General features: G+C 41.2%; 1 protein-coding gene across 11 annotated transcripts in view; it reads left to right on the top strand.

Annotated features, from left to right (window-relative positions):
- Positions 1–23117, top strand: part of PDZD2 (PDZ domain containing 2) — a 301222-nt gene that overhangs the window by 251652 nt on the left and 26453 nt on the right. For 8 of the 11 annotated variants that reach the window (XR_006176846.2, XR_010602129.1, XM_065598827.1 and 5 more), the window contains 13 exons: positions 165–276; positions 2962–3110; positions 3751–3870; positions 5335–5449; positions 8002–8075; positions 8255–8480; positions 9539–9656; positions 12030–12162; positions 15699–15780; positions 16814–16917; positions 17909–18080; positions 19214–20034; positions 21280–21424. Coding sequence is in view for 9 of the 11 variants with exons in the window: in XM_065598827.1 (XP_065454899.1) it covers positions 165–276; positions 2962–3110; positions 3751–3870; positions 5335–5449; positions 8002–8075; positions 8255–8480; positions 9539–9656; positions 12030–12162; positions 15699–15780; positions 16814–16917; positions 17909–18080; positions 19214–20034; positions 21280–21424 (2371 nt within the window). In the remaining 2 variants the exon portion in view is untranslated. The remainder of the gene's footprint in view (positions 1–164; positions 277–2961; positions 3111–3750; positions 3871–5334; positions 5450–8001; positions 8076–8254; positions 8481–9538; positions 9657–12029; positions 12163–15698; positions 15781–16813; positions 16918–17908; positions 18081–19213; positions 20035–21279; positions 21425–23117) is intronic. The other 3 variants (XM_042860212.2, XM_065598828.1, XM_065598830.1) reach the window with 1 other exon arrangement.

Here is a 23117-nt window from a genome sequence, read left to right as displayed (position 1 = left end):
TAAAACTAGTTTCATAGAATTCCAAGCTTTCAGGGGAAAAAAGAAGTTATAAGTGGAATGTGACCAGTGGAATTTTCTTCTCATTTTTACCAGTGTTTTCTAGTGGGAGCAGTTCCATCACCTTAGCTAGTTTCTTCAATATATTCCTTTTTCTTATTTTTCAGATGACAGAAACAGACAAGTCTCCAGATCCTGCTAATGTGGAAGTGGCGAAAGGGAACTGCCAAAGTCCGACACTAGGAGGTGGTATATTGAAATATAGAAGTCGATCCCAAGGTAAAGCAGGCTTGGTAAAAGACATGAATAAAAGAGCTTATGCCACTGCAGAGTTCTTGTATATCACACAGAGTGGGCTAGGTGTGAAACCTAATTAAGCAGAGCTAGGTTTTATTTCCGTTGGACCTCAGAATAGTTTGGTTTGGATGGGGAATTTAAACTGCACAATATTCGCATTCAGCAGAGCTTGCTGAGTTGAACCTTGTTGTTGGCCGAATAATGAAGCAAAATTCTGCATTACTGAACTTTTTACTGTTCCTTACATTTAAATTTCCTATGTATTTGGTTAGATTTATTTCATTAGACTTAGGTGGGGGCCTTTTCAAAACGCCATCACTTTATCCCATTCATTAGGACAAAAATTCATTAGGGCTTGTTTATTGTAACCTAAATCTCAAATAAAAAAAGGTCATGCCTTCCAGCAGACTGACAATAAATAGTATGAAAATAGTACAATTCCCTTTTACATGAACGCCAAATACTTGACTCTCAGTAATGACACCTCCTCATCACCACGGCTGTTTGGGATCACTCACTCCTCTGATGAACAGGCTCTCCATTTATCCGAAGGGCTTGCGTGTGTCCCCCAAGAGTTTAGACAATCCATGATCATGTCAATCGAAATGAATACTTATTTGTATTTAAAACAGTGTGTGTGTGGAACCAGATCCTGCCACCATCTCTCAGGTTGAGCACCTTACCCGGTGAATTATCTCATTGAAATTGGTAGGGTGGTAGCATAAGATACTACTCAAGCTCAGTAGGGTGACAGACTGACCCTGGCACCTTGTTTGGGAGTGGCATAGGGTGGAGTAGGCAGGAGAGGAAGGAAGGTTCAGTAGTTGGTGCTGTAGCCTGGGACTCTGGAGACCTAGGTTCAATTCCCTGCTCTGCCACAGACTTCTGGGAAAGTTAGTCTCTGTGCCTTGGTTCCCCATCTGTAAAATGGATATAACAGCACTGCCTTACCTCAGAGGGGTGTTGTAAGGATAAAAGATTGAGGTGCACGGCTACTACTGTTAATGGGGTCACATAAGTACCTAAGGACTTGTTAATGTATTCCTGTTTGAAGAGGACTATGTTAATGTGAATTAGGAACCGTTTAGTTCACGCCTGCAGAGTCCACACGGTGAGTTACAGCACAGCACTTTGGTGAGCATTGTTATTCAGATCCTCTAGGGGAGTGCAGACATCGCCTAAAGCATCCGTTCTCAACTTGGGGCCCGGGGCCCCCTGGGGAGGCATGAGCAGGTTTCAGGGGGTCTGCCAAACAGGGCCTGCATTAGACTCACTGGGGCCTAGGGCAGAAAGCCAAAGCCAAAGTCCCACCACAGTGGGGCTGAAGCCCACACCCAAGCAACTTAGCTTTCAAGCAACTTAGCTTTGCAGGACCCCCTGTGGTGCAGGGCCATGGGCAGTTGCCCTGCTTGATGCTCCCTAACGCTGGTCCCAGCTTTTATATACAGAAAAACAGTTGTAGTGGCACAGGTGGGTCATGGAATTTCTATAGCATGTTGCGGGGGGCTAGGGGGACTCAAAAAGCAAAAGGTTGAGAACCCCTGACCTAAAGGTATGTCTACACTTAGGGCGCATATAGTGTACAGACGCTGCACGCCCAGCTAGCAGAGTAGACGGTGACGCATGGCTCAGGCAGGTAGAGTAGAGCAGAGTGCCCTTCATGCCTGAAATCTAGGGTTATATAACAACAGTGTGAACGCGGGAGACATTACTTGCAAGTGTAGAGAGCCACGTAGGTTCTATACCCTGCACGGCTGTCTACACTTGCAAGTAATGTCTCCTGCGTTCACACTGTTGTTTTTAGCAGTGTAGAGTCCTGCTGGAGCTGTCCACTGCCATGTGTAGCTATATGCTGTAATAACAAGTGTGGATGCAACCTGCCTTTCACCGCAGAATGTAGCTACACATACCCTACACACTGCCGTAAGTGTGGACAAGGCCTTAGGTGGATCGAATGAGTGGTGGATCGAATGAATGGTTTCTTCAGGTGGTGATGGAAGCACATTGATGATGAGTTTGAAAAACTGGGATACCCTTTGGCTAATTACAGGATGTCCTTCAAGGCAAATGATTCAATACCTTACACTAACTCTACATTCACTTTTACTACTACTACTACTACTACTTCTTTTTTTAAGACAACTGTGACTGTTGCCAGAAGGGAAGGCAAATCATGTTTTTTTGGCACCATGTTCCTTCTTTCATTCCTGAAAAATTACTTTCAGGATGATGAGACATTTCCAGACATGAATGCAGCTACAGTGTCAGCTCTGTAAGCTGTAAAGAAAGCTTGTGAGCTCTGCACACCAATGAGTGCTGTCAGCAGAGTTCTGGCTCGCTCTCTGTTTTTATCTCATTTTGTTTACTATCGCTAATCACAGAACCTAAGATTTTTTGCATTGACCATAGATTTTCAAAGACATTTTTGTCAGCATGAGATTGAGATGGGAATGCTCCTGCATCTTTTGAATTGTATGCAATGCACTTCACTAATTGATAACCATCAAAATTAACTCTTCCATGGGAAATTATTGAGCTACCCAACTGGATGCTGTGCCGTGGTATTGTTTGATTTATGATTTGCAAAAGTCAACCATCACATGACTTGTCAGAATTAAAAGGTGCTGCTGTTTGGTTAATAAATGGCATTCCTGGGTTGTCCCTCAGGGACTGGATCCCGTTTAGAATCTGTGGGAGAAAATGATGAACTGACCGTGGAGAATGGTGATTCAAATTACGAAATAGCAGTGAAATATTCCCGGGGAGGGAGAAAACATTCTCTTCCCCAGCAACTTGAATCCTCAGGAACTAGGCAGGTGAGTGGTTATACTATTTACTCTGCCTAATAATGATTTACAGCCAAATTCCTAGGTCCTTACTCAGTCTAAAGTTTTCCCTCAAGCTGCTAGAAATTATTATAACAAACTGGGGCTGCATAGGTGCATCATGGGGAATTGACCCCAGGCTTCAGCACCTACCACTTGAGCTAAAGGAGGAGTCCTTTAGCTGTGAGGAAGTAGAAGGCTGTTACAGTTGCTGAGGGAGAGATAAGTACTATGCCAATGTAATGCATGAATATGCTGTAGTTAAAGAAGTATAACTATTTAAACAAACAGTGTGTTTCTTTGTTTCAGTTGATGATGGTATAGTTGTTACTTCAGAAGATCATGACTTCTATAGATCATGAATCTACACAGTATCTCAGTTTACAAAAAAAAAAATATTTTAACTGTTACATTATAAAAGCTGTTAAATAGATACAACGTGAAATTCTGGCCATAGTGAAGTCGATGGCATTAAGGCCAGGATTTCATCACCAGGTGTATATTTTAATATACAATAGCCATTTTAATTTTTGTCTAGTCCATGACTATGTCAGAACTTTTCCTATGAAGCACATTGGTGCCGGTGTCATTCAAACAGAATGAATTAATTTTAATTTCTGATGTTCGTTAGGAATACCATATTGTGAAGAAATCTACTCGCTCACTGAGTGCAGCTCAGGTGGAATCTCCATGGAGACTGGCCCAGCCATCCATTATTTCCAACATTGTCCTGATGAAAGGACAAGGCAAGGTGAGGATTTTCACACAGCATCACAAAGGCCTGATCTTCTGGGATGCTGACACTCCAAACTCCCACTGAACCTCAGTGCCTGTGAAAATCAAGCTCTGAATGTTTGTTAAAGTAAATCTGTCATGTGCTTATTTCATTGTACATGATGAACAATAATAATAAACACTTAAGAGCCAAATTTTCAAACCTGAATGCTTAAGTCATGCCTGCAAAATATGAATGAGGCAGAAACTATATCTCCCTATGTCTGTGTGCAGTATCTATCATGTTGTGGCCCAGATCCTGATTGAGATCTCTGGTCACTACTGAAATATAAATATTAAATAAGACTGAGTGCATAGTTATAGATATGCCTGCGAGTATGCGAAACAGGTATTCATTCAGCTAAGTACCTGTTTGCATTCGCAATAGCCCACTTTGCACAAGAAAATCTGTCTGTTTTTATACTGTATCTCCCTAGACCATTGTGATAGCAGAGGTAAGTTAGCCAATCACCACCCTTACTCTGAATGCCTGAAAATTATAGAAAGTTAAGAGTCAGAACCAAGACTAGAATCCAGGTTGATTATTTCCCCAGGCATTTCACTAGGCCACAATGCCTCCCAGGATCTGTGTGCGCAATATCATGTTTGCGTGTACACTAGGTGCTAATATATTTTACAGGGGTGTCCAACGTGCTATAACTCTAAAATAACTTCTTCTCATATTTATGATACTAGTGTAGCAAGCAGATTAGTATTTTTCATGGCCATATTTTTCATGAAGTAATAATTCTGAAGGGATTTGTTTCTCTCAATGGCTGCAATTCCCATTAATAGTAATAGGACTAAACCATCTACGTCATAGGCTGCAATTGCCACTGTCTCTCATAGATGAAAGGATGCCAACAAAGTAATAGGAGTTACGTGCCTTTACAGAGAGGGGAATAGACTCTGGGGGAATGTTTATGTACATGTCTTTAAATATGGAATTCTTCATTTACTTAAGTAAACAGACATTCACACACACACTCACGTTCTGCTAACATTACAGCACTGACCTTATGTCATCTTTTTACATTTCTCTCTTTCCTGAGGAAATGCAATATCTGTGATAGCAGAATAAATTGCAGTTAATCCTGGATATGGGTCTCTTGGGTGGGAATTCCACGATCCGTCAATTTAAGAGGCTGCTGTTATAGTCGGAGAAGTAGAAATGAATAACATAAAACCATAGAACCATGATAACATAAAATAAACTTTTTCTTGTATTTTAAGATGACTACGACTACTTTCAGGCTGAGTGATACTGTTGGAGTGAGAGTAGATCAGGAGAGGAGAGCACAGAATAAAATCACAGCATAATTCACCATCAGCTAATTAGATTTTCATGTCTCTTTCCTCTTGGACTATCAAACAGCCTTTTTGAGATAAGTGATAACACAGTTAGGTGCCATCAATATATCACTTCTTCCTGTCTCTGTAGGGTCTTGGATTCAGCATTGTGGGAGGCCAGGATTCTGCTCGGGGACGCATGGGGATTTTTGTGAAGACTATATTCCCAAATGGAGCAGCTGCTGCTGATGGAAGACTTAAAGAAGGTACTAGAAGCCCGTGCTGTTGCACAGGGGTAATTCATAAACTTGTGTGTTTAAACAAAAATAATTTTAAAAGCCCCAAATGGCTGAGAATGTAAAAATTAGAGAGAAGCAGACTGTGAATCTGTTTGTGGTCTTCTGTGGGTGGTTGTATTGATTTTATGTCGGGGTTGTGCTGCTAGAGTTGTGTGGATTTGCGCAGGTGGTGAACGAAGGGGGTGTGCTGCGGTAAAAGGCTATGTGTTTTGGGGATTAGTGAGCGTGCTGGTTATGCTGTTGTGTGGGTGGTTTTGCTGGAAGAGTTGTGTGGATTTGTGTGGGTGGCAGTTGGGTGCTTGGGTGTGGCAGTTGGGCCAACTAATCCATCGTCTGTGAAATCTCCCTCAGACAGCCAATTAAATTGTTGCATGAAAATTAGCTGTAGAGTAAGGATGATGATTGGTTGAATTATCTCTGATATCAGAGTGGTCTAAGACTCTTGGCATGGCATAGAGACATGCTTGACTGTAGCTGTACACCTCATGGAGTAATTTGTAAAACCAAAATGGCTGAGAACTTAAAAATTGGACAATAACAGGCAGCAAACCCCAGTGATGACTCAGCTTGGTGATATTCTAACAAAAGTAGCTCTGAGGCATGCTTGTATCTGCTTCCACCGCTTCACACTGACTCAACAGACATTTTAGGCCTCAGAGTGACACACAGTCACATTCCTGGAATCTTATTATATAGATAGTGGGGAGAATCCAATTCTGTGTAAAAGGCCACAGAGACAAATTAGTTCAACACAGCTGAAAAACTATAGCTGCTCGCCTTACTTGTGCGCCTGGAAACCAATGGAAGGGTATCAGAATGTGAATTCATCTTATCAATCTGTTCAACAGAAAGTTGGTCAAACCACTCAGCCTATTTGGGTTTTTGCTGTGCTTTAAGAGAAGGACTAATACACCTGGAAAACTTTCCATGCCTGATTTCTTTGCTTCTCTGTGAAACCTTGTTCAGCAGAGCCAGAAGCTCTGCTGGCGTAGCTGGGGAAGTGTATTGGCAAAGGGGTGTCCATATGCTGTATCAGAAAGGCAGGGTACAGAGAAATGTATTTCAGAGGGTCTATTTTGGGATCTTGTTGTTGTTTAGTATTTTTGAGCACCCAAAATATACTGGACACCTTCATACAACATACGAGAACACAGTCCCTGCCCTGCTGAGCTTACTGTGTAGAGTTGACATGACATGATGAGAATGGTCTAATCAGACACAGGGTTGGAAAGAGGAGAGGAAGGACAAGAAAGACAATAAGATCATGCCACTAGTTAGTAAAGCATGGACATGGCCTGATTTATTACCACCTTTCCTGCCTTTCAGGTTGGCTGTATAGATTCACGTCGATTAGCCATGGCATTGTGTGTGCTCACATACTAAACTGATTGGTAAAGGTACCAACTGACCATGTGTTTAGAATGCCGGTTTACATAGCACTGCAAGTGCCATCTCTTCTGCAGGACGGCACTCCTATGTAATCTTTGTGCACTGGCCCTGAGAAGCCAATAGTTACCAGAGATCCCATAAACCTAACAGTCCTCCACTAGTCAATCACAGGCTGTTCAGAGCTTGGTTATTCAGTTCTGGATTGGATTAGGAAAAGGTGGAGGGAAGACTTGGCAGATGACAGTGCACTGTCTAATTGTGCACAGATGTAGGTGTATGTAAGACTGGAAAAGAGAGATCTGGATCCTGCTCTCTCTTCCTCCCTACAAAGAAGTAGCTCAGCACAGCTGGTTGTAAGTATTGTGACCCAAAGCCTTGTAGTACTGAGCAAGCAGACATAGCTCTGGGACTTGTTTGGGGTGAAGGTGTCATTGACTCTCAGCCACCTCTGTGTGTTCAGCTCGCTTTTCTCTCTGAATACTCTCCGTGTACTAAGTAGAATGCCATTCGTGTTGTGTGTGTGGGCGAAGGGCCAACTTTCTCTGGATGGCCATATGGGTACCATAACATAATGCTTCACTCTGATCCCAAACTCCTGGGACGTCCTAGTATGGGAACGATGTGAAGAGACCGTGGGCCCCTGTTAGACTCCACAGCGGGAGCTTCCACTCCAAACATTCTGACTCCAATTAAAATTCAGAATGTTTTCAATTGGTCTGTTATACACCTCTACCCCGATATAACGCTGTCCTCGGGAGCCAAAAAATACTTGCATAGATCCGCCGGAGTGCGCAGCCCCACCCCCCCGGAGCACTGCTTTACCGCGTTATATCCGAATTTGTGTTAGATCAGGTCGTGTTATATCAGGGTAGAGGTGTAATAAAAATTGAAGGTGAGGAATCACAGTTGAAGAATATTCTGTGCTCCACTACTTCAGCCCTATATTAACTACAAAGGCATTACAGCAAATGGAAATAAATAGAAAACAATTAAAAGCTTTTTGTAGCGTAATAAATCGGGAACCATGTGGTAGCCCATTGCTTTGCTAATGTCAAGGAGCAGTCCTGTATCTGTATACTATATTCTATCCAAATGTAAAGGCTGACTTGATTTTTGCATCTGATTGCCAGGGGATGAAATTCTAGAAGTTAATGGAGAATCTTTACAAGGGCTGACCCATCAGGAGGCCATTCAGACGTTTAAGGTAATAGAATTATAGACACAGTAAAAGAGAGAGAGACTGTATTTCTCATTGCTTAGTACAGTTTAACGCCATGGTTTTATTTTCCACTGCCACAAGTGATTGTACACATGATTCACTGGATGATGCGTTATTGTGCGTCAGGTGACTATATAGTCTAATAAGTTCTCTTCCTTTTTTAGCAACTCAAGAAAGGTGTAGTGACCCTCACAGTGCGCACGAGACTGCGCAGCCCGAGCCTCACCCCATGTCCAACTCCCATTTTAATGAGCAGATCAAGCTCCCCAAGCTCCAGTGCGAGTGGAGGAACTCCTGCACCTAGCTCTGAAGACGGAGACACTTCCTCCTTGTGTCGCAAAGGCCCAGGACCAAAGGACAGAATCATCATGGACGTGACGCTCAACAAAGGTTAAAGAAAGTTTATTACGGCTCAGCTGGTTAAACTAACTTGGAAAATGGGTGTTATCCATCTGAATGTGTTTTCCAGTGAATTCCTAGTACACAGGCTAATACTCTTATCCTAACACATGTTCCCACACCAATCTCATCCAGAGGTTCTCAGCTTGTTCAGTCTGCAAACTGCAAAATGACTGAAAAATCATCCTGTGACCCATCATATCCAAGAGTCCTTTGAAAAGTTTCCACCTTTTTGATCTGCAACCATCAAAATAAGGTTAAGGGTCTTACGAGGAGGAGGTCCTTGTGCTACTGGGGCGGGAAGGTTGTGGGATGGGTCAGGTGCTGCTGGGGTGTGGGGCTAATCTGTCTGTCAGAGGTTTCTCTGTAGTTACTGTTCCCATAGACTCTAAATGTTCATGTTCCTCTCATAAACCTCCACAAAGCTATCACTTAAGCCATGTAGCACTCTCAGAATTGTCAATTAACTGAACTCCAGAAAACATTCTCCTTTCTCAACTGACTTTCTTCAGGCCCTTCCTGTGGCAGGTACTTAAACCAAATAGCAGAATTTAATCAAATGGTAATGAAAGCGAGAAACGTGGTTTTAATGGAAGCGAGAATCATGGTTTAAGTAACTTTCTTGTTTAAATTTCCTAGAATTCCTGTAGACACACCAATTATATTTTATTATGCACACTATGGTGTTAAATCTGGAGACAAAGCAGATGTCACATTATGTTCTGATGCTAGAGATATTTTACAGAGAGATACTGTAAAGCAATGTGTGGCTGAAATGTGGTCATGGAGGTGAGTAGGATTGGTCGTGGGTAAGGTTGAAGTTGGTCCTCTCACTCGTGGACCTCCTAAAAGCCGTCAAGAATAAATATTTTCACTTCTAATTGCAGTGTGGTTTTGGCTTCCTGAATGACACCCCAAAGACCAGCTCTGAAACAATGCACTATTCCTGGTTATCAATGTGATTGGAACATAAACACTCATGTGTCCTGTGTGATTACAATCAAAAGGGACTAAACAGTTTTTCCTCTTTCTTTGTTTGTTTTTTGCAGAGCCGGGGGTTGGGTTAGGCATTGGTGCCTGTTGTCTCGCGCTGGAAAATAGCTCTCCAGGGATATACATTCACAGCTTGGCCCCAGGATCGGTGGCTAAAATGGATGGTAGATTAAGGTTAGTTATGAACTGAAAGCAAAAACATGCTGGTGCACTTTTACAGCATAATGTTGAAATCTGCCTGAAGACTCATTTTCAGCAAAGAGGTCAGTACTTCGAAAAAATCCATTGCAGTGGGGGTTTTTTGATGAGTGACTTAGATGATCACAGCAAAATTAATAAGAATATGTACATTAAAAATTATAAAGGGTATTTAAAAATACCTGAAAACATTTCAAAGCCTTCATTGATATGATATGGAAAGTTGCATAGTCTTGGGGACGGCTGTTTTAGTGATTCCAAGAGGCAACACAACCTAATGATATATGTCCAGCCTGGAACCAACAGGAAATGAAACTTAACGTCAAGTGTCAAAGCCAAAATGAATCAGCAGGAGATTTCCGCAGCTCTGTTAAAGTTTAGTCGCCTGAAACTTTCTTGAAAAGAGCTGTGGGAATTTTCTGCAGCAGATTGCGTCTCTGGTTGCAGCACCAGATTAAGTGACCGGAAATGATTTTATATTCCACTCCAGGTTTCCTTATTTGGCTTAAGAGCTGTTGGGTGAAATTACAGCAAGGTCCTTCTGGCTGCTATGTTCCTGCCTAGCTGATTCAGCTTGGGTGGAGTGCTCATGCATGGGTACCTATGCTCACTTATATGCTGTGGAGAATGGCTCTGTGGAGACTGACCCCATGTAGGCTACAACGGAGATGGGCCAAGGCTGAGGCCACAAGACTCTCATTGACATTAATCCTGCGGCCCAATATAGAGGTGTGCAGCGTCCTGCTCAGCCGCCCTCGGTCAGGGAGAGGAGGGAAATTTCACCACCTCAGTCTCTCTGCACTCCATTTGCATAGAACCTAAATACTCTTTTTATGTGGGTGTAGTGGATTTCACCTATTATGAGGACCTGGAACTAGCAACTTGATTCTGGGATAAGAGGGAAAATAATGTATTGGTTGTAACCCTGCCAAAAATGCTCAAAATTATTACCAGAAAATTAATGTATTTTTTCCAGGAGACAATATTTTAATATTCGCTTTCTTACCTTTAAACCCATTTTGAATATTTCTCCAGTGTTAGCTGTGTCTGTGTATAACAGCTGCATCATTTATTAGGGTAAGTGGTTGACTATATTTGTTCACGCGTCCCAGTTTTCTAGTTCACTCTTTGAGATGTTTCTTTGTGAGATATCTTGTCTCATCAGCAGTTTTTGATTCCACATGGTAAAGCTGTGAAGGTGGTTTTGATTTTGGTTTCACAAAACCTTATTAGTCAGATTCTGGCTTTGCAAAACAAGAGAGGGTTTGGATTCAGATCCTACTTATCTGAGCCCCCTCAAACGTACGTCTGTGTGATGTAAATGGTTCCAGATTTAGCCCATTTCTAATTGTTATATGGTTGCCTCTTTGTAAATAAAGACTTGTGTCTTCGGGTTACTAGGTAAACCAAACCTAGTTATGACTCTCTAAACATACACACAATCAAAGCAGTGATAAAATTGCACAACGCACACATCTTTCACTTTCTCAACCCAAAAGAGGGTGTGGACTATTGAAATACTATTACATGACATCAATCACTGTTTGAATTTGCTTCTGGCAGTTAGACTTTTGGTGAAAACTACATTTCAGTTAATCATCACAATTGATTCAAATTAAAAGAGAAGTTAATTCAAGTCAGTAGATTGTATGAAAATCCCTGTTAAAGAAGATGTTTTTAATAATCATGGAAAATGCAGCGGTAATATCTCTAGATGATTCTCCTTGCTTTGAATGGTTCCAGATGTCGATACTCCAAGAGCTGTCAAGAGTGAAGGAACTGAAATGAACAATTTACAGTCCTGTCACAGAAGAGACGTTGTTTGATCAAACTGGGTTCTGTTACCCCAATTTCAAGTGAAAATGAGGTGCCTCTCACCCCATTTCTCTTTAGTTCAGATCTGAAACAGTTTCATAAACTCATAGTACGTCAAGTATCAGGGGGTCATCAGCTCCAAACAAACCCTATTAAAAAGAGTAATTCAGGATGGTGGTAAGGAATAACCTGTCTGCATAGAACGTTTGGCTTCCGTGCTCAGAAAACAACAATACCTACAACTGGAGCCAAACGTTCACTTTCACTCTAGTCTGGTGCAGTCAATTTTATACACTGATGAAATACACTGTGTTGCATTGACAGTAAGTGCAAAAAGGAGCATTGAATCCTGCTGGTGGCTGCAATGAAGTCAAAGTGGTATCATTGGGCATGTCAATGGGAGCAAGAGCTGGGCTGTTTTTTGCAAATCAAATCTCTTCCAGATATGTGTCTTTGAAAAGATTGGCCACTATTCAACAGCCCAAATGTTTTATATGAGACAGATGTGCTAACTGGCTGTATTTGTCTTTCTAGCCGGGGTGACCAGATCCTGGAGGCAGATTCAGTGAGTCTGCGCCATGCAGCACTAAGTGAAGCCTATGCCATTCTGAGTGAGTGTGGTCCGGGTCCAGTTAGCCTTATCATTAGTCGTCATCCCAACCCCAAGGTGAGGAGAAGACAGCTTCATATAGCTGCACGTTGCTTTCCTTTGTTCTTGCAACCAGGGTGTGAATGTTTGAGATGTGGTGAATGGAGAACACTTGTATTTTCTCTCCAGGTAATTTCATGGACTGTGTTACACAGGAGGTCAGTCCAGATGATAGCGATCTTATCTATGAATGCATAGTTGTGTTGGACCTTTCTTGCTGCATTGGCACTATCCACCAGTTGTAGCTTTAACTGGGAAGACTTATTTTTCTGTGAGATATTCCAGTTGTCATCCTCACTGATACGTTTGCAGTTGGACTAAGTGACAAACCTATGAATTTGAAGCTGACAAAATAAATACTGTACATATCACCTTCATTGTTACAGTCACTTTGGGTGGAATTGAATTTGAACAGTAGCTGCCAGGGATAAATATTAGCAGATTGAGTCAATAAACTACAATAAAATAATGGATACAGCATCTTTTAAAAATGTTAACCTGTCCAAACATCGAAGTTTTCCTGTAGAAGAAATGAATCCGTGATGTCTTGCTTCTGCAGAATCTGTGCCAGGGGAATTTTAAAATGTCTGCATTTATAAAGTGCATAATTATTTTCAAGCAAATTACTTCTTTTATTGGTGATGAAAGATAAGAGACTCCTTCATCCAAGCAATATGGAATAATAACTTGTTTCATTTTACCATCCAAAGAATTTCATGGGCATATAAAACCTTGTAGGCTGTACAGGAATGTAGTTGGGAAAATATTTGTTTTAGGGAGATCAGAAGCTTTGACTTTTGAATTCCTAAATACAAATGGAAACCTGTTTATAAGGCACAAGTGCTCTGAATTCTAATTTGCCCTTTTGACCAGAATGATTTGGCATTCCTATCTTGAAGGTCACAATATGTAGCTTGAGAAAAACTTGTAATATAGGTTCCACAGGTGGTATTTATTTTCTGGCAATTCAGATGTACAGATGATAGGCACTGGTGGGCCTCCATACAAGGCTATTGAGTGATCACTGCCAGGGCTTCTGATAACTGAAGGAGAGGCAGTTCATCTATTGGGTAGAGCAGCAGTTCTCAAACTGAGGTCCTGGGACCCCAGGGGGTCCTTAGAGATTGCATGGGGGCGTCCTCAAAATGCCAACAATCACACCAACGATAGATAGACTCTGCAGTAAGAAGCAGGCACATCCGTCTCAATGACATCTGTAAGTACTTGGATGCTCTTTTCCTTAAAGCATTACTAACAGTACATGTTTATATGAAGTACACATATTCCTTTGTCCATCAGTTTTTCAGTCGGGGGTCCGTGATTAACACTGCATTTGAAAAAGGGTCCGTTGACAAAAAAATGTTTGAGAACCTCTGTGGTAGAGCAAGGGACGGGGAGCCAGAATTGGGCCCAAAATGTAATACTAGCACAACTTCAGAACAAATCTATATATTGTGTTGGACAGTGTTGTAGTTCATTGATTGCAGTATCATAAGGGCACATTGTAACCATGAGACTGTGGACACCTTGAAACAATTATCCAAGGAGTGCAAACTCTCCTCTCTGCCCTATCCTCATTCACCTCAATTGAGTGTTGATTCAAGAGCATAATGCTGGCCCTTCAACTGTTCATTGGTTGCTGATCACTTCAGAATGATTCCTACATGGTGGTGGGGATTGGGAAATACAGTGCAAAGAGGGCATATATGTAGCTGTGAATTTATTCCCCAGACCACATATGCTAATTAGTAATTGCATTTGTCCCTCTTCACAGAATAAGTTTGACACTCCTGATGTAGACAGAGCTGAAAAAAGAGATCTTGCTGGAGCTGGTATTTTGTTTTTTCTTCTTGTTGCACAAAAAAGGCATCCTACATAACATAAGGATGGCCATACTGGGTCAGACCAATGGTCCATCCAGCCCAGTGTCCTGTCTTCCGACAGTGGGCAATGCCAGGTGCTTCAGAGGGAATGACCAGAACAGGCAATAATTGAGTGATCCATCCCATTGTCCATTCCCAGCTTCTGGCAAAATATTGGACCTTCCTGGACCTTACATATACCATAAACACTATGATGAGACAGTAGCACAGAACTCTCAGCTTGGTGCGGGGAAGTGGTTATGGCATTTTCACACCACCTTTGTACCCTCTAAATCCTGGTTGTTCCACGATCTGCAGTATAATTTAGACCACTATTTAAGTTACAGCATCCTGTCCCTGGCTGCCTGTGGGCACAGCGCTGCCCAGAATCTCCTCAGTCCTGCGGCCTCACCTAGTCCCCCTCACACTCCTTATGCTGGGCTTGCCTTTGGATGTCTTCCTCAGCTCCTGTCCCATGGAATCCTCCCCTGGCTGGATCCGGGGCTTTTAAGGCCTCTTTATACCACTCGAGACCTTTTACAGAAAATGGCAGGAATGTGGGTGAGGCTCTTGGTTAACATTTCTCAGCTGCAATCCCATCCCACGGTCTGAAAACAAAGATATTTTTGTTAAGGTTCATGTTGTTTCATACCTTTTTATATTTAATCCCCCACTTCATCACGCAAAAGCTCCACAGAAAGTTTTGTTACTGAATATACAAGCTTCGGTGTTTTTATGTATTTCCAAGAGAAATACCACAAAGGTTTTCTTTCTTCTGTTATTGTTAGTGGATGTGGCATTTAAATTATGTTTAAACTGCTGAGTTTGCTTAGGGATAATTCAGATCCTCTTGGTTCAAAGAGGTTCAGCTTTCTGGCCTGTCTTTGTGCCGAGTTATAATTCATGTAAAGTTGAGTGAATTGAAATCACATTGGGCATATCTGAAAACAGAAACTTGGGTTGTTATGTATTCCTGCTCCCCAGCAGCTCCAGTTCTAAGACTACATATAATGTTTTCTAGAAATTTCTGAGGGTGGGTGTGTTACAATAATCCAGATATTTCAAATGCAACATGTCACTGCAATGTATTTTTATGTGCGGAAAATATTACAGTTACCAATTACTGATTTTATTTATTTATTTTTTGTTTATTTATTTATTTGGTAAAGGGGGGGAATTAAAATAAAAGTCAGCTAGTATTTCAGAAAGTCTGGCTTTTTCATATTTTTTAATTTAACATGTCTTTTACTGATGGAATATTTTAGACAAATGGCTGAATATTTTAAAAAAATAATATTTTCATCCACATTTCTCTAGAACATCAAGGTAGTGAGCTACTTAGATAAAATGCATGGCATGATAATGCGTTTGCTTTATTTGTGCAAGCCTGATGCAACTTTTATATTTAACATTTGTGCATTTAATGTGATACTTTGACATCTTTGACTTTGTAATAGGCTGGCCATGTTTTCTGCATACCCCTTCTAAAGAGACCAATTCAGGGTCACAGAGGAAGTCTGATTCAGAGCTAGGACCAGAACTTGGGAGCTCTTGGTTCACATTCCTTTGCTCAGACCTGTAAAACAACAGTAAATCTTGACTGAATATTTGTGATGATCAATGCTCAGACTCTGATCTTAGCTTTTTATGTTCTACAGCAAACTCACATCATCTCTTTTCTACTAAAATTAGGTTTCTGAACAGGAGATGGATGAAGCAATAGCATGCACCACTCATCGAGAGAGCAAGGATGCCTATTCCCCTCATGTCATAGGTAGCAACACATTATTTTTCTATGTTGTGTCAGATCTGTCCATTATTTTTCATACATGGCAACATTTACTGGAGTGCTATTGGGATCTTTGCAGTCATAAATATTTAAACTCCTATTGAGAAATGTTCCACTCTTTCCACAGTACTATGTTAATTTAAAAATGTTATGTATTTCAGTCATAGCTGCTACGTAGTCCACATCCTTAGCACTGTCTGTCTGTTTTAGATATCTCTGAGGCACCAATCACCATAATGTCAAAGTGTGAGGAGGTTACTACTCCATCCTGATCTAATAATCAGGACAATGCATTGCATTCTGGGACTGGGAGGCTGCACGGGTCACACCTCCCTGTTCAAGAAAAGAGTAGCTACAGTCTAGTTCATTTTTAACAAATTAGATATGGCCATTAGGCTGCTGGCAAATTTTTAACGTTGCCCCTCAGTTGGGATGTCCCATCTGTGTTTGAACATGACATTAGCCATTTCTAAAATCCTACAGATGAAAGTGAACTTGTAGGAAAACGTATGAACTCTAATCACATTATTCCTTAATAGAAGACAAAGAGACTATTCCCCTTTTTGTTTCAAAGTGGAGGAATGACCAACTAGCTGGTTTTCAGACAAAAATGTTAGTGTTTTTTTTTTAATCAAGCTTATTTACACCAAAATGGTTTTCTGTGAACAGAGAGACAGCCATTTTGGAGCAGAACTTTGCCAGTGACCTCCACCCTCCCTCTCCTAGTGTATGACTGGAAGGAGGAGGGATGCTATCTTTTGTGATAAATTTCGATTCACGTTCCTAACTTTTGTAAGCCAAGTTAAGTAAATAAGCTAAGTAACTAAGTAGCAGCTTATCTGGGGGATGGAGAGATATATTAGAGACTTGTTAAATAAAATAAAACTTGTTTTTAAAGGGACTCAGATAATATGGTGATGAGCACTGTATAAATAACAAGACAGACCAATGCTCTGCTCCCTTGTGTACATATTCTGTAGCTTTAAATTTTGATCTCTAATTGAATCATGTTTAACAGGGATTCTGCAGAAAAGTCCATCCCCTAGTGTGAAGGCCAAACAAGGAGAGGCCTCATCACCCCTGAGCTGGACAATGAAACGTTTCCTGGAGCCAGCAAGTCGGGTAAACAAATTAAAATACAACACAAAGAGATGACTTTTTAGGATAAGCTTTTACCAAAGAATCGGATTGCTCAGAACAAAAGAACTATACTTTTTTCATGTCACACCTGTGTCATACTAAGAGGTTCCATTAGTGAAGCTATATTGCGGGGACACAGGCACTGTCAGCAATAGAAAACTCTCCTTTAGGTCTTCTCTGCAGGCAGCTTCTAGAAGCGACCTGTAGTGGGGCTGGCCTGGGAGGCTGTCCCCCGAATAGGACCACAATCACTTATCAGAACCCCACTTGTTTGTCATGTGCTGTGGTTTAATTTCAGTCTTGTAAAAAAGTGAGCTCTGCTCAGTGGTGTATTCATATGGGCACTGAGATGGTGAGTAGGGCGTGGTCCTTGGAACATGGAATCTGCTCATACATAATCGAGTAATTGGTTTCTTTATGTTGTATTAGTGGTGGGAAAAAAATGTCTGGAAAGGCCAAGTAGGAAATACAGTCAGTCCCAGGGAGGAAGTACAAGTACCTGTAGTCTCTCAATAAGGGAGGGACTTAAAGGGAATCGTAAAGGTGAATGGTTTAACCCCTGATTGTGCTGCATACCCCCTCTACAAACCGAGGGTGTCTGAAAGTGAGGTTTTAACTCACGAAAGCTTATGCCCAAATAAATCTGTTAGTCCTTAAGGTGCCACCAGACTCCTTGTTGTTTTTGTAGATACAGACTAACACGGCTACCCCCTGATACTTGAAAAATCACGTCACTTTTGGTGCTGAAATATGGTTTCAAGTGCCTAACGTCAGCGACCTAGGTTTGAAAATGTTGGCCTTAATCTCACTGTGGCTCAGTGCCCCTGTTTGTAGAATTGGGATATTAAGATTTACTGTAGTTACCAATGTTTTATGAGGCTGAAGTTAGTGATGTTTAGGCAGTACACACACAGGGTGCTATTAACATAAATGACCACCAATCACCAGTTTTATTTACTTATTTTCCTTTCAGCAGGGATCTGTCAGTTCTGAAACAGAGCTTTCCCAGTTCTTCTCACAAGATGGGCCAAGTCAGGTGTCATTTTCTGACACACAAGTAACGGGCTCCAGTGATGAAGAGCAGCTTCGTCAGAAAAGTGGAAACAGCTCTTTGGATGACAGCTCTCTTCCTCCCAGCACTCTAAGTAAGCCACAGAAATCGAAAGAAATGGCAAGACATATGTGGAGTGGTCATTGCATGTGTTGGATCGGGAATGCCACGTTTTGGGTAGAAATGTCAGCTAGTACAGTGCTAGTCAACAGGTTGTAATGTGATGCTTCAGAAAATGAAAGAAGGAATCTAAATACTATGTACACAGTGTGTTACTGGATTGCAACTCTGACTAGTTGACTAGAGAATGAATTTATATTATTGGTTTGGCTGACCAAATCTAAGTTATCATAGCGAGTTAATCATGCCACTAGTGATTATCTGATTGATTACATTTAAATCAGACCAGTCTTAAGTATCTCAGTTACATGAAACTTTGTCTTTACACCAGAATATATGGTGCTGCCATAAAATATTTTGCACGTTTGTGAGATCTTTCTCCTCTCTATGGTCTACCTGGAACAGTCTTGTTTCTCTTCCATACTGAGTCTCCATCTCAATTCAAGAACCACATAGGCATGGGAGAGCAGATATATTTCTATGCTTCTCAGATAGTCTCTGCCTTTGCCAGTATTTATCTCTGAAATTTCATTATTTAACTCAACAAATCAATTTTGGATATGGGTTTGTGTGAAAGACACTACACAAAATAAGCTTGTATTATATCCATATGAATATATATTATATATGTAGTTTTTTATAAGAAGGGTGTGACTAGGAAGTCTTAGATCACCCAGCCTTTAGAATGAAACAGATTGTGTGCTTGTGTTTTGTCAGAGTGTCTTTCTCTCTCTCACTGTGCATCGATTAGGTCAGTTCTTTGCATAGATTGAAGCAGAATTACAAGGATTTTCCACTGTTTGAATTTAAAAAATAAATGTGTGTGTGCTCCCTTTTCTTCTTGTGGGCACAGTCCTGGTTCAGAAACAGGCTGAGAATAAGAACAGGAAGCACCCATAAATCACAAGATCATCTTTCATTTCTGGTGCTTTTGTATGGTAGGTATAGAGTGGAGGATGTGGAAAAACAGCTCAGCCTTTCTACACAGAGACAGCGAAAATCCTCTGTTGCAAACAAGCATGTCTCTTTTAAAGTGGCTGCAGTAGAATGCTCAGCATAAAACTAGTCCAATAAGCGCAATTAAAAATGTAATCAATTCTTTTCTAGCTGCTAAAGAAGCAGGAACAACCAAAGTGGACAGTCTTGCTTCATCAACCAGTGGAAAGTCACCTGGTCTTTTCAACAAGCACGTGGAATTTGCCCAACAGGGGAGCCTTAATGGTAGTCCCAAGTCTGTCCGCAGCCCACTGCTGAGGCAGAGAAGAGTTGTTTTCTATGATGGCGATGTTAGCGACGAGGATGATTTTGTCAAGCAAGAAGAGGTCCACTTCCAAAGGAGCCAGAGGGACAAGAGCCAGAAAAACGCCAAGGAAGACTCTGGCAGTGTCATCGCAACCTCTTCCACTGAAGTTGATGATGAAGGCCAGGATGATGAATTGTCTCGACACCCTGGCAGTAAGGAGGCTACCCCTGTGTTCAGCAACACCTTGGTGTCTGAGGAGAGTGCCCTAGAGCAAACGGTGGACTTGTCCTTCTTTCAGATCAAAGCATTTGATTGCTCAGGTATGCCTGAGATTCATCCTACTAATCTGGGAGTGAAGGAGCTCCGAGAGGCACAGCTTGAATCTGTGAGATCCCCTAAACTGGAGCACAAAGCAGTCACAAGAGTGAAAAGCATGATGAGCACGGAGTGCCGCAATCTCCCAAGGCAGAAGATGGAGGAGCCTGGTTCCTGTCATAAGCCCATTGCCAGGACACTTCCACACAGCAAAAAGACTGAAACACCCGACATCCCCAGGCAGAGCAATGCTGAAACAGTTAATCTGCTGCGGAATGAAGATGAATCATTTGGCCTGGATTTGGAGATCCAGGCCACTCCCATAAGAGTTGTGGTAACAGGTTTACGATCAGGCGGAGCAGCTGAAAGGGTAACATTTTAAAAATATGAGTCACTTTGCGGATGTTTACTCCTGGGTTTCTCTTTGTGGAGATTAATATTTGATAAGTGAGATTTTACACATGCATGCAAACGAGAGATTTACCTCCATTGGAAAAAAATGTCTCATTCCTTATCTTTCTAATATGCCATTAAACTACATGTTTTAGAGACATAGTCATGCCTCATCTAATTTAAGCTTGAAGAAGTCAACAGGCAAAAATATACCAAAATGAAATAATCCATATTAGTCATTATTGTTTCAGGGCTCACTACAATTTTTCTACTTTGCCAGAAACAAAAGAAGCTTTATGTAAGGAAGAGAAGTGATTTAGAAACATTAAGTATTAATGATAAAATGTACATTGCTTATTAATAGGCAAGAATTATATTGCAATTTAGGATGTAACCATTCTCTCCTATTTATTTATTTTATTTATTTATTTATTTATCTACTCTGCACTTTATCTGTGCTTGTTACAGTGGGGATAATTGCTTGACATGTGTACAGAATGCTGACCTTAGGCAAATTGTTCAACTGTATGAAGAATTTTTGTGTGAACAACGTGTAACAGTGTTCTTCGCTGATTTAGAGAATCTTTACTGTTGTGAGGGGGTATGGCATAGTGGTTTGGACAGGGGTCTGAGAGTCATGATTCCTGGATCCCTATTCTTATCTTAACCACTGATTCATTGTGTAACCTTGGGAAATATATTTAGCCTATGCCTTAAAGGCCTGGTACCAGCTCCTTTTTAAGGCAATGAAAAGATTCAAATTGGTTTAATGGGAGTTGAGTACGGTCCCAAGTTCCTGGTCAGATGTGGGGAGGTGATAACTAGGAGGCAACACTGCTTTGGGAGATCCTAGAGAAACTAGGGTTCATTCAGCCAGAATACCATGACCACTTCCTCATACCACCCTCTTTGGGAGCCACCAACACCTCCAACATCTTCACTGAGAGGTACCTGGTCTCTGTGCAGAGTCACAAAGACTGGGAGGTTCCTTCTGTCATCAGATCTCCTGCTTGCTAACCACAAAGCGTGAGCGACATTCTGTTCCTCACTTTACTTGTCTGTAAACTGAGTATATTAATGCCAGTGTTCTGCCTTCTGTAACTACTGGAAACTGGGAGCATTGCTTGTAAAACATTTATGCTTGTACTGCAAGCTATGCCCTCTGCTTCTGTGATAGAGACTCTCAGGTATTTACATTAATTTATCTCTGTAACCATATTAGGGATCAATGGGAAAACTGACAGTAGGAGATGAGATTTTATCCATCAACAGTACCCCAATCAGTGGAATGACATCCCAGGAAATCTGTCTGTTCATACAGAATCTCCCCATGTCTGTAACACTAGAGTTGCAAAAGGCAGTATCAGGTGAGACATTTTTTTACTCTTATACTATTGGTTTTGAATATGTGAGTGGGAAAAGCTTGATAAGGTGTTTTGCTGACCTGGCATCTAAGATAATTCAGAAAAAGTGGTGTATGTGTATGTATTGATGTTGATGATAAAGCATTTCATTACGGAGCCAGATTTTCAGTCATTTATAACATGTCATCATGAAGTGCTGTTTCATCATCCTGACCTGAAGGTTTAACGCTCACATTTAAAATAGGTTTCAGAGTAACAGCCGTGTTAGTCTGTATCCGCAAAAAGAAGAACAGGAGTACTTGTGGCACCTTAGAGACTAACAAATTTATTAGAGCATAAGCTTTCGTGGACTACAGCCCACTTCTTCGGATGCATCCAAAGAAGTGGGCTGTAGTCCACGAAAGCTTATGCTCTAATAAATTTGTTAGTCTCTAAGGTGCCACAAGTACTCCTGTTCTTCTTTTTACATTTAAAATAATAGCTCCAGAATATTTGACAAAAAGTATCAGAGTATTTAGAGCTTTTAACCATCTAATACGGAGTCAAGTTAACCCATCAGGGAATTTAATTATGGAAGTATTAGGGTCAAGCATGACAATCAAATTTGCCGTCAATGTCTTGTTGATAAATGACAAGTTAATTTGACTATGCATAAGGTAGTCTAAAGCTTTTAAATACTCTGATCCTTTTAGTCAAATCTGTCTCTTAAAATGTGAAGTTTAAGTTGTATTTTGTGATCAGATAGTAAAATAATGAAATCCAGGCTCTTTCTTGGTAAATCAGAAAGTTCTACTGCTCAGAAAGAAAGTGTAAAAACAGAAGTATAGTGCTTGAATCTTGTTGAAATGGCTATGTGCATTTTTGTTATAAAGAGTTGTTTCTAGTTTAGGTGGAAATGTTGATATGTAGTTCTACCCACTAGGAAGATTTATGCTTATCCTGCAGTATGCTTGTATCTACAATTTAAATGAATTATGCAGTGTGGCAGACAGTGTTTGAAAAGAACAGTACATGTTGCACATTCAGGAGCAGCACTACCTTTTTTTTTTATCTCAGCTAAAATACACTCTTATTTGTTCAACTGTTAATACTTAGAGTTCTAACTAGCTTCCAAATGAGTGATGCTTAGATACCAGTAGTTTTTAAAGGGTTTTCTGGCAGGCCAGGAAGTCCCATTCCTCAAGCCCTAGGCTAGCCCAAGCATTGCTGAGGCTTGTGGCAGCAGGGATATGGGCAGGTTGGCACTTCCCCCAAGAGCATGCTTCCCTTTCTCCCCTGCCTCCTTCCTCTGGTATTTCCTCCATTTTGCCAGAAACTCTTCCCAATCCCTGTATACTTACTCCTTACACAACCCACCTCCTTGCTGTCATCTGTGATGTAACTGAGCAAACTGGGAGAGGTGGGTGAGTTGGAATGCGTGGATGGATCAGTGGATGGAGTTGTGGGCAGTCAATAAATTGCCTGCGAGTGGGCTGAATGTTCATGAGATGAAAGAGAAGATCTATCCCATAAACACTTATGCCCCCATAACCTTACTCACATGTGTAAAATTAAGCATATGCACGAGTGCTCGCAGGACCAAAGCCAAAGCATTTCTACAATTTCTCATCACTGCAGTACCGAAGCACTTCTGATTAGTGCACTAGTCTTCAGGTATTCAGTGCAATTTATTTCAGCCTGGTACTGTGTATTCCTC

This window comes from Chrysemys picta, chromosome 6, assembly GCF_011386835.1.
Source record: "Chrysemys picta bellii isolate R12L10 chromosome 6, ASM1138683v2, whole genome shotgun sequence".
NCBI lineage: Eukaryota > Metazoa > Chordata > Testudines > Emydidae > Chrysemys > Chrysemys picta.
Note: the sequence above shows the minus strand (reverse complement) of the source record. Positions and strands in the feature narration are given on the sequence as shown.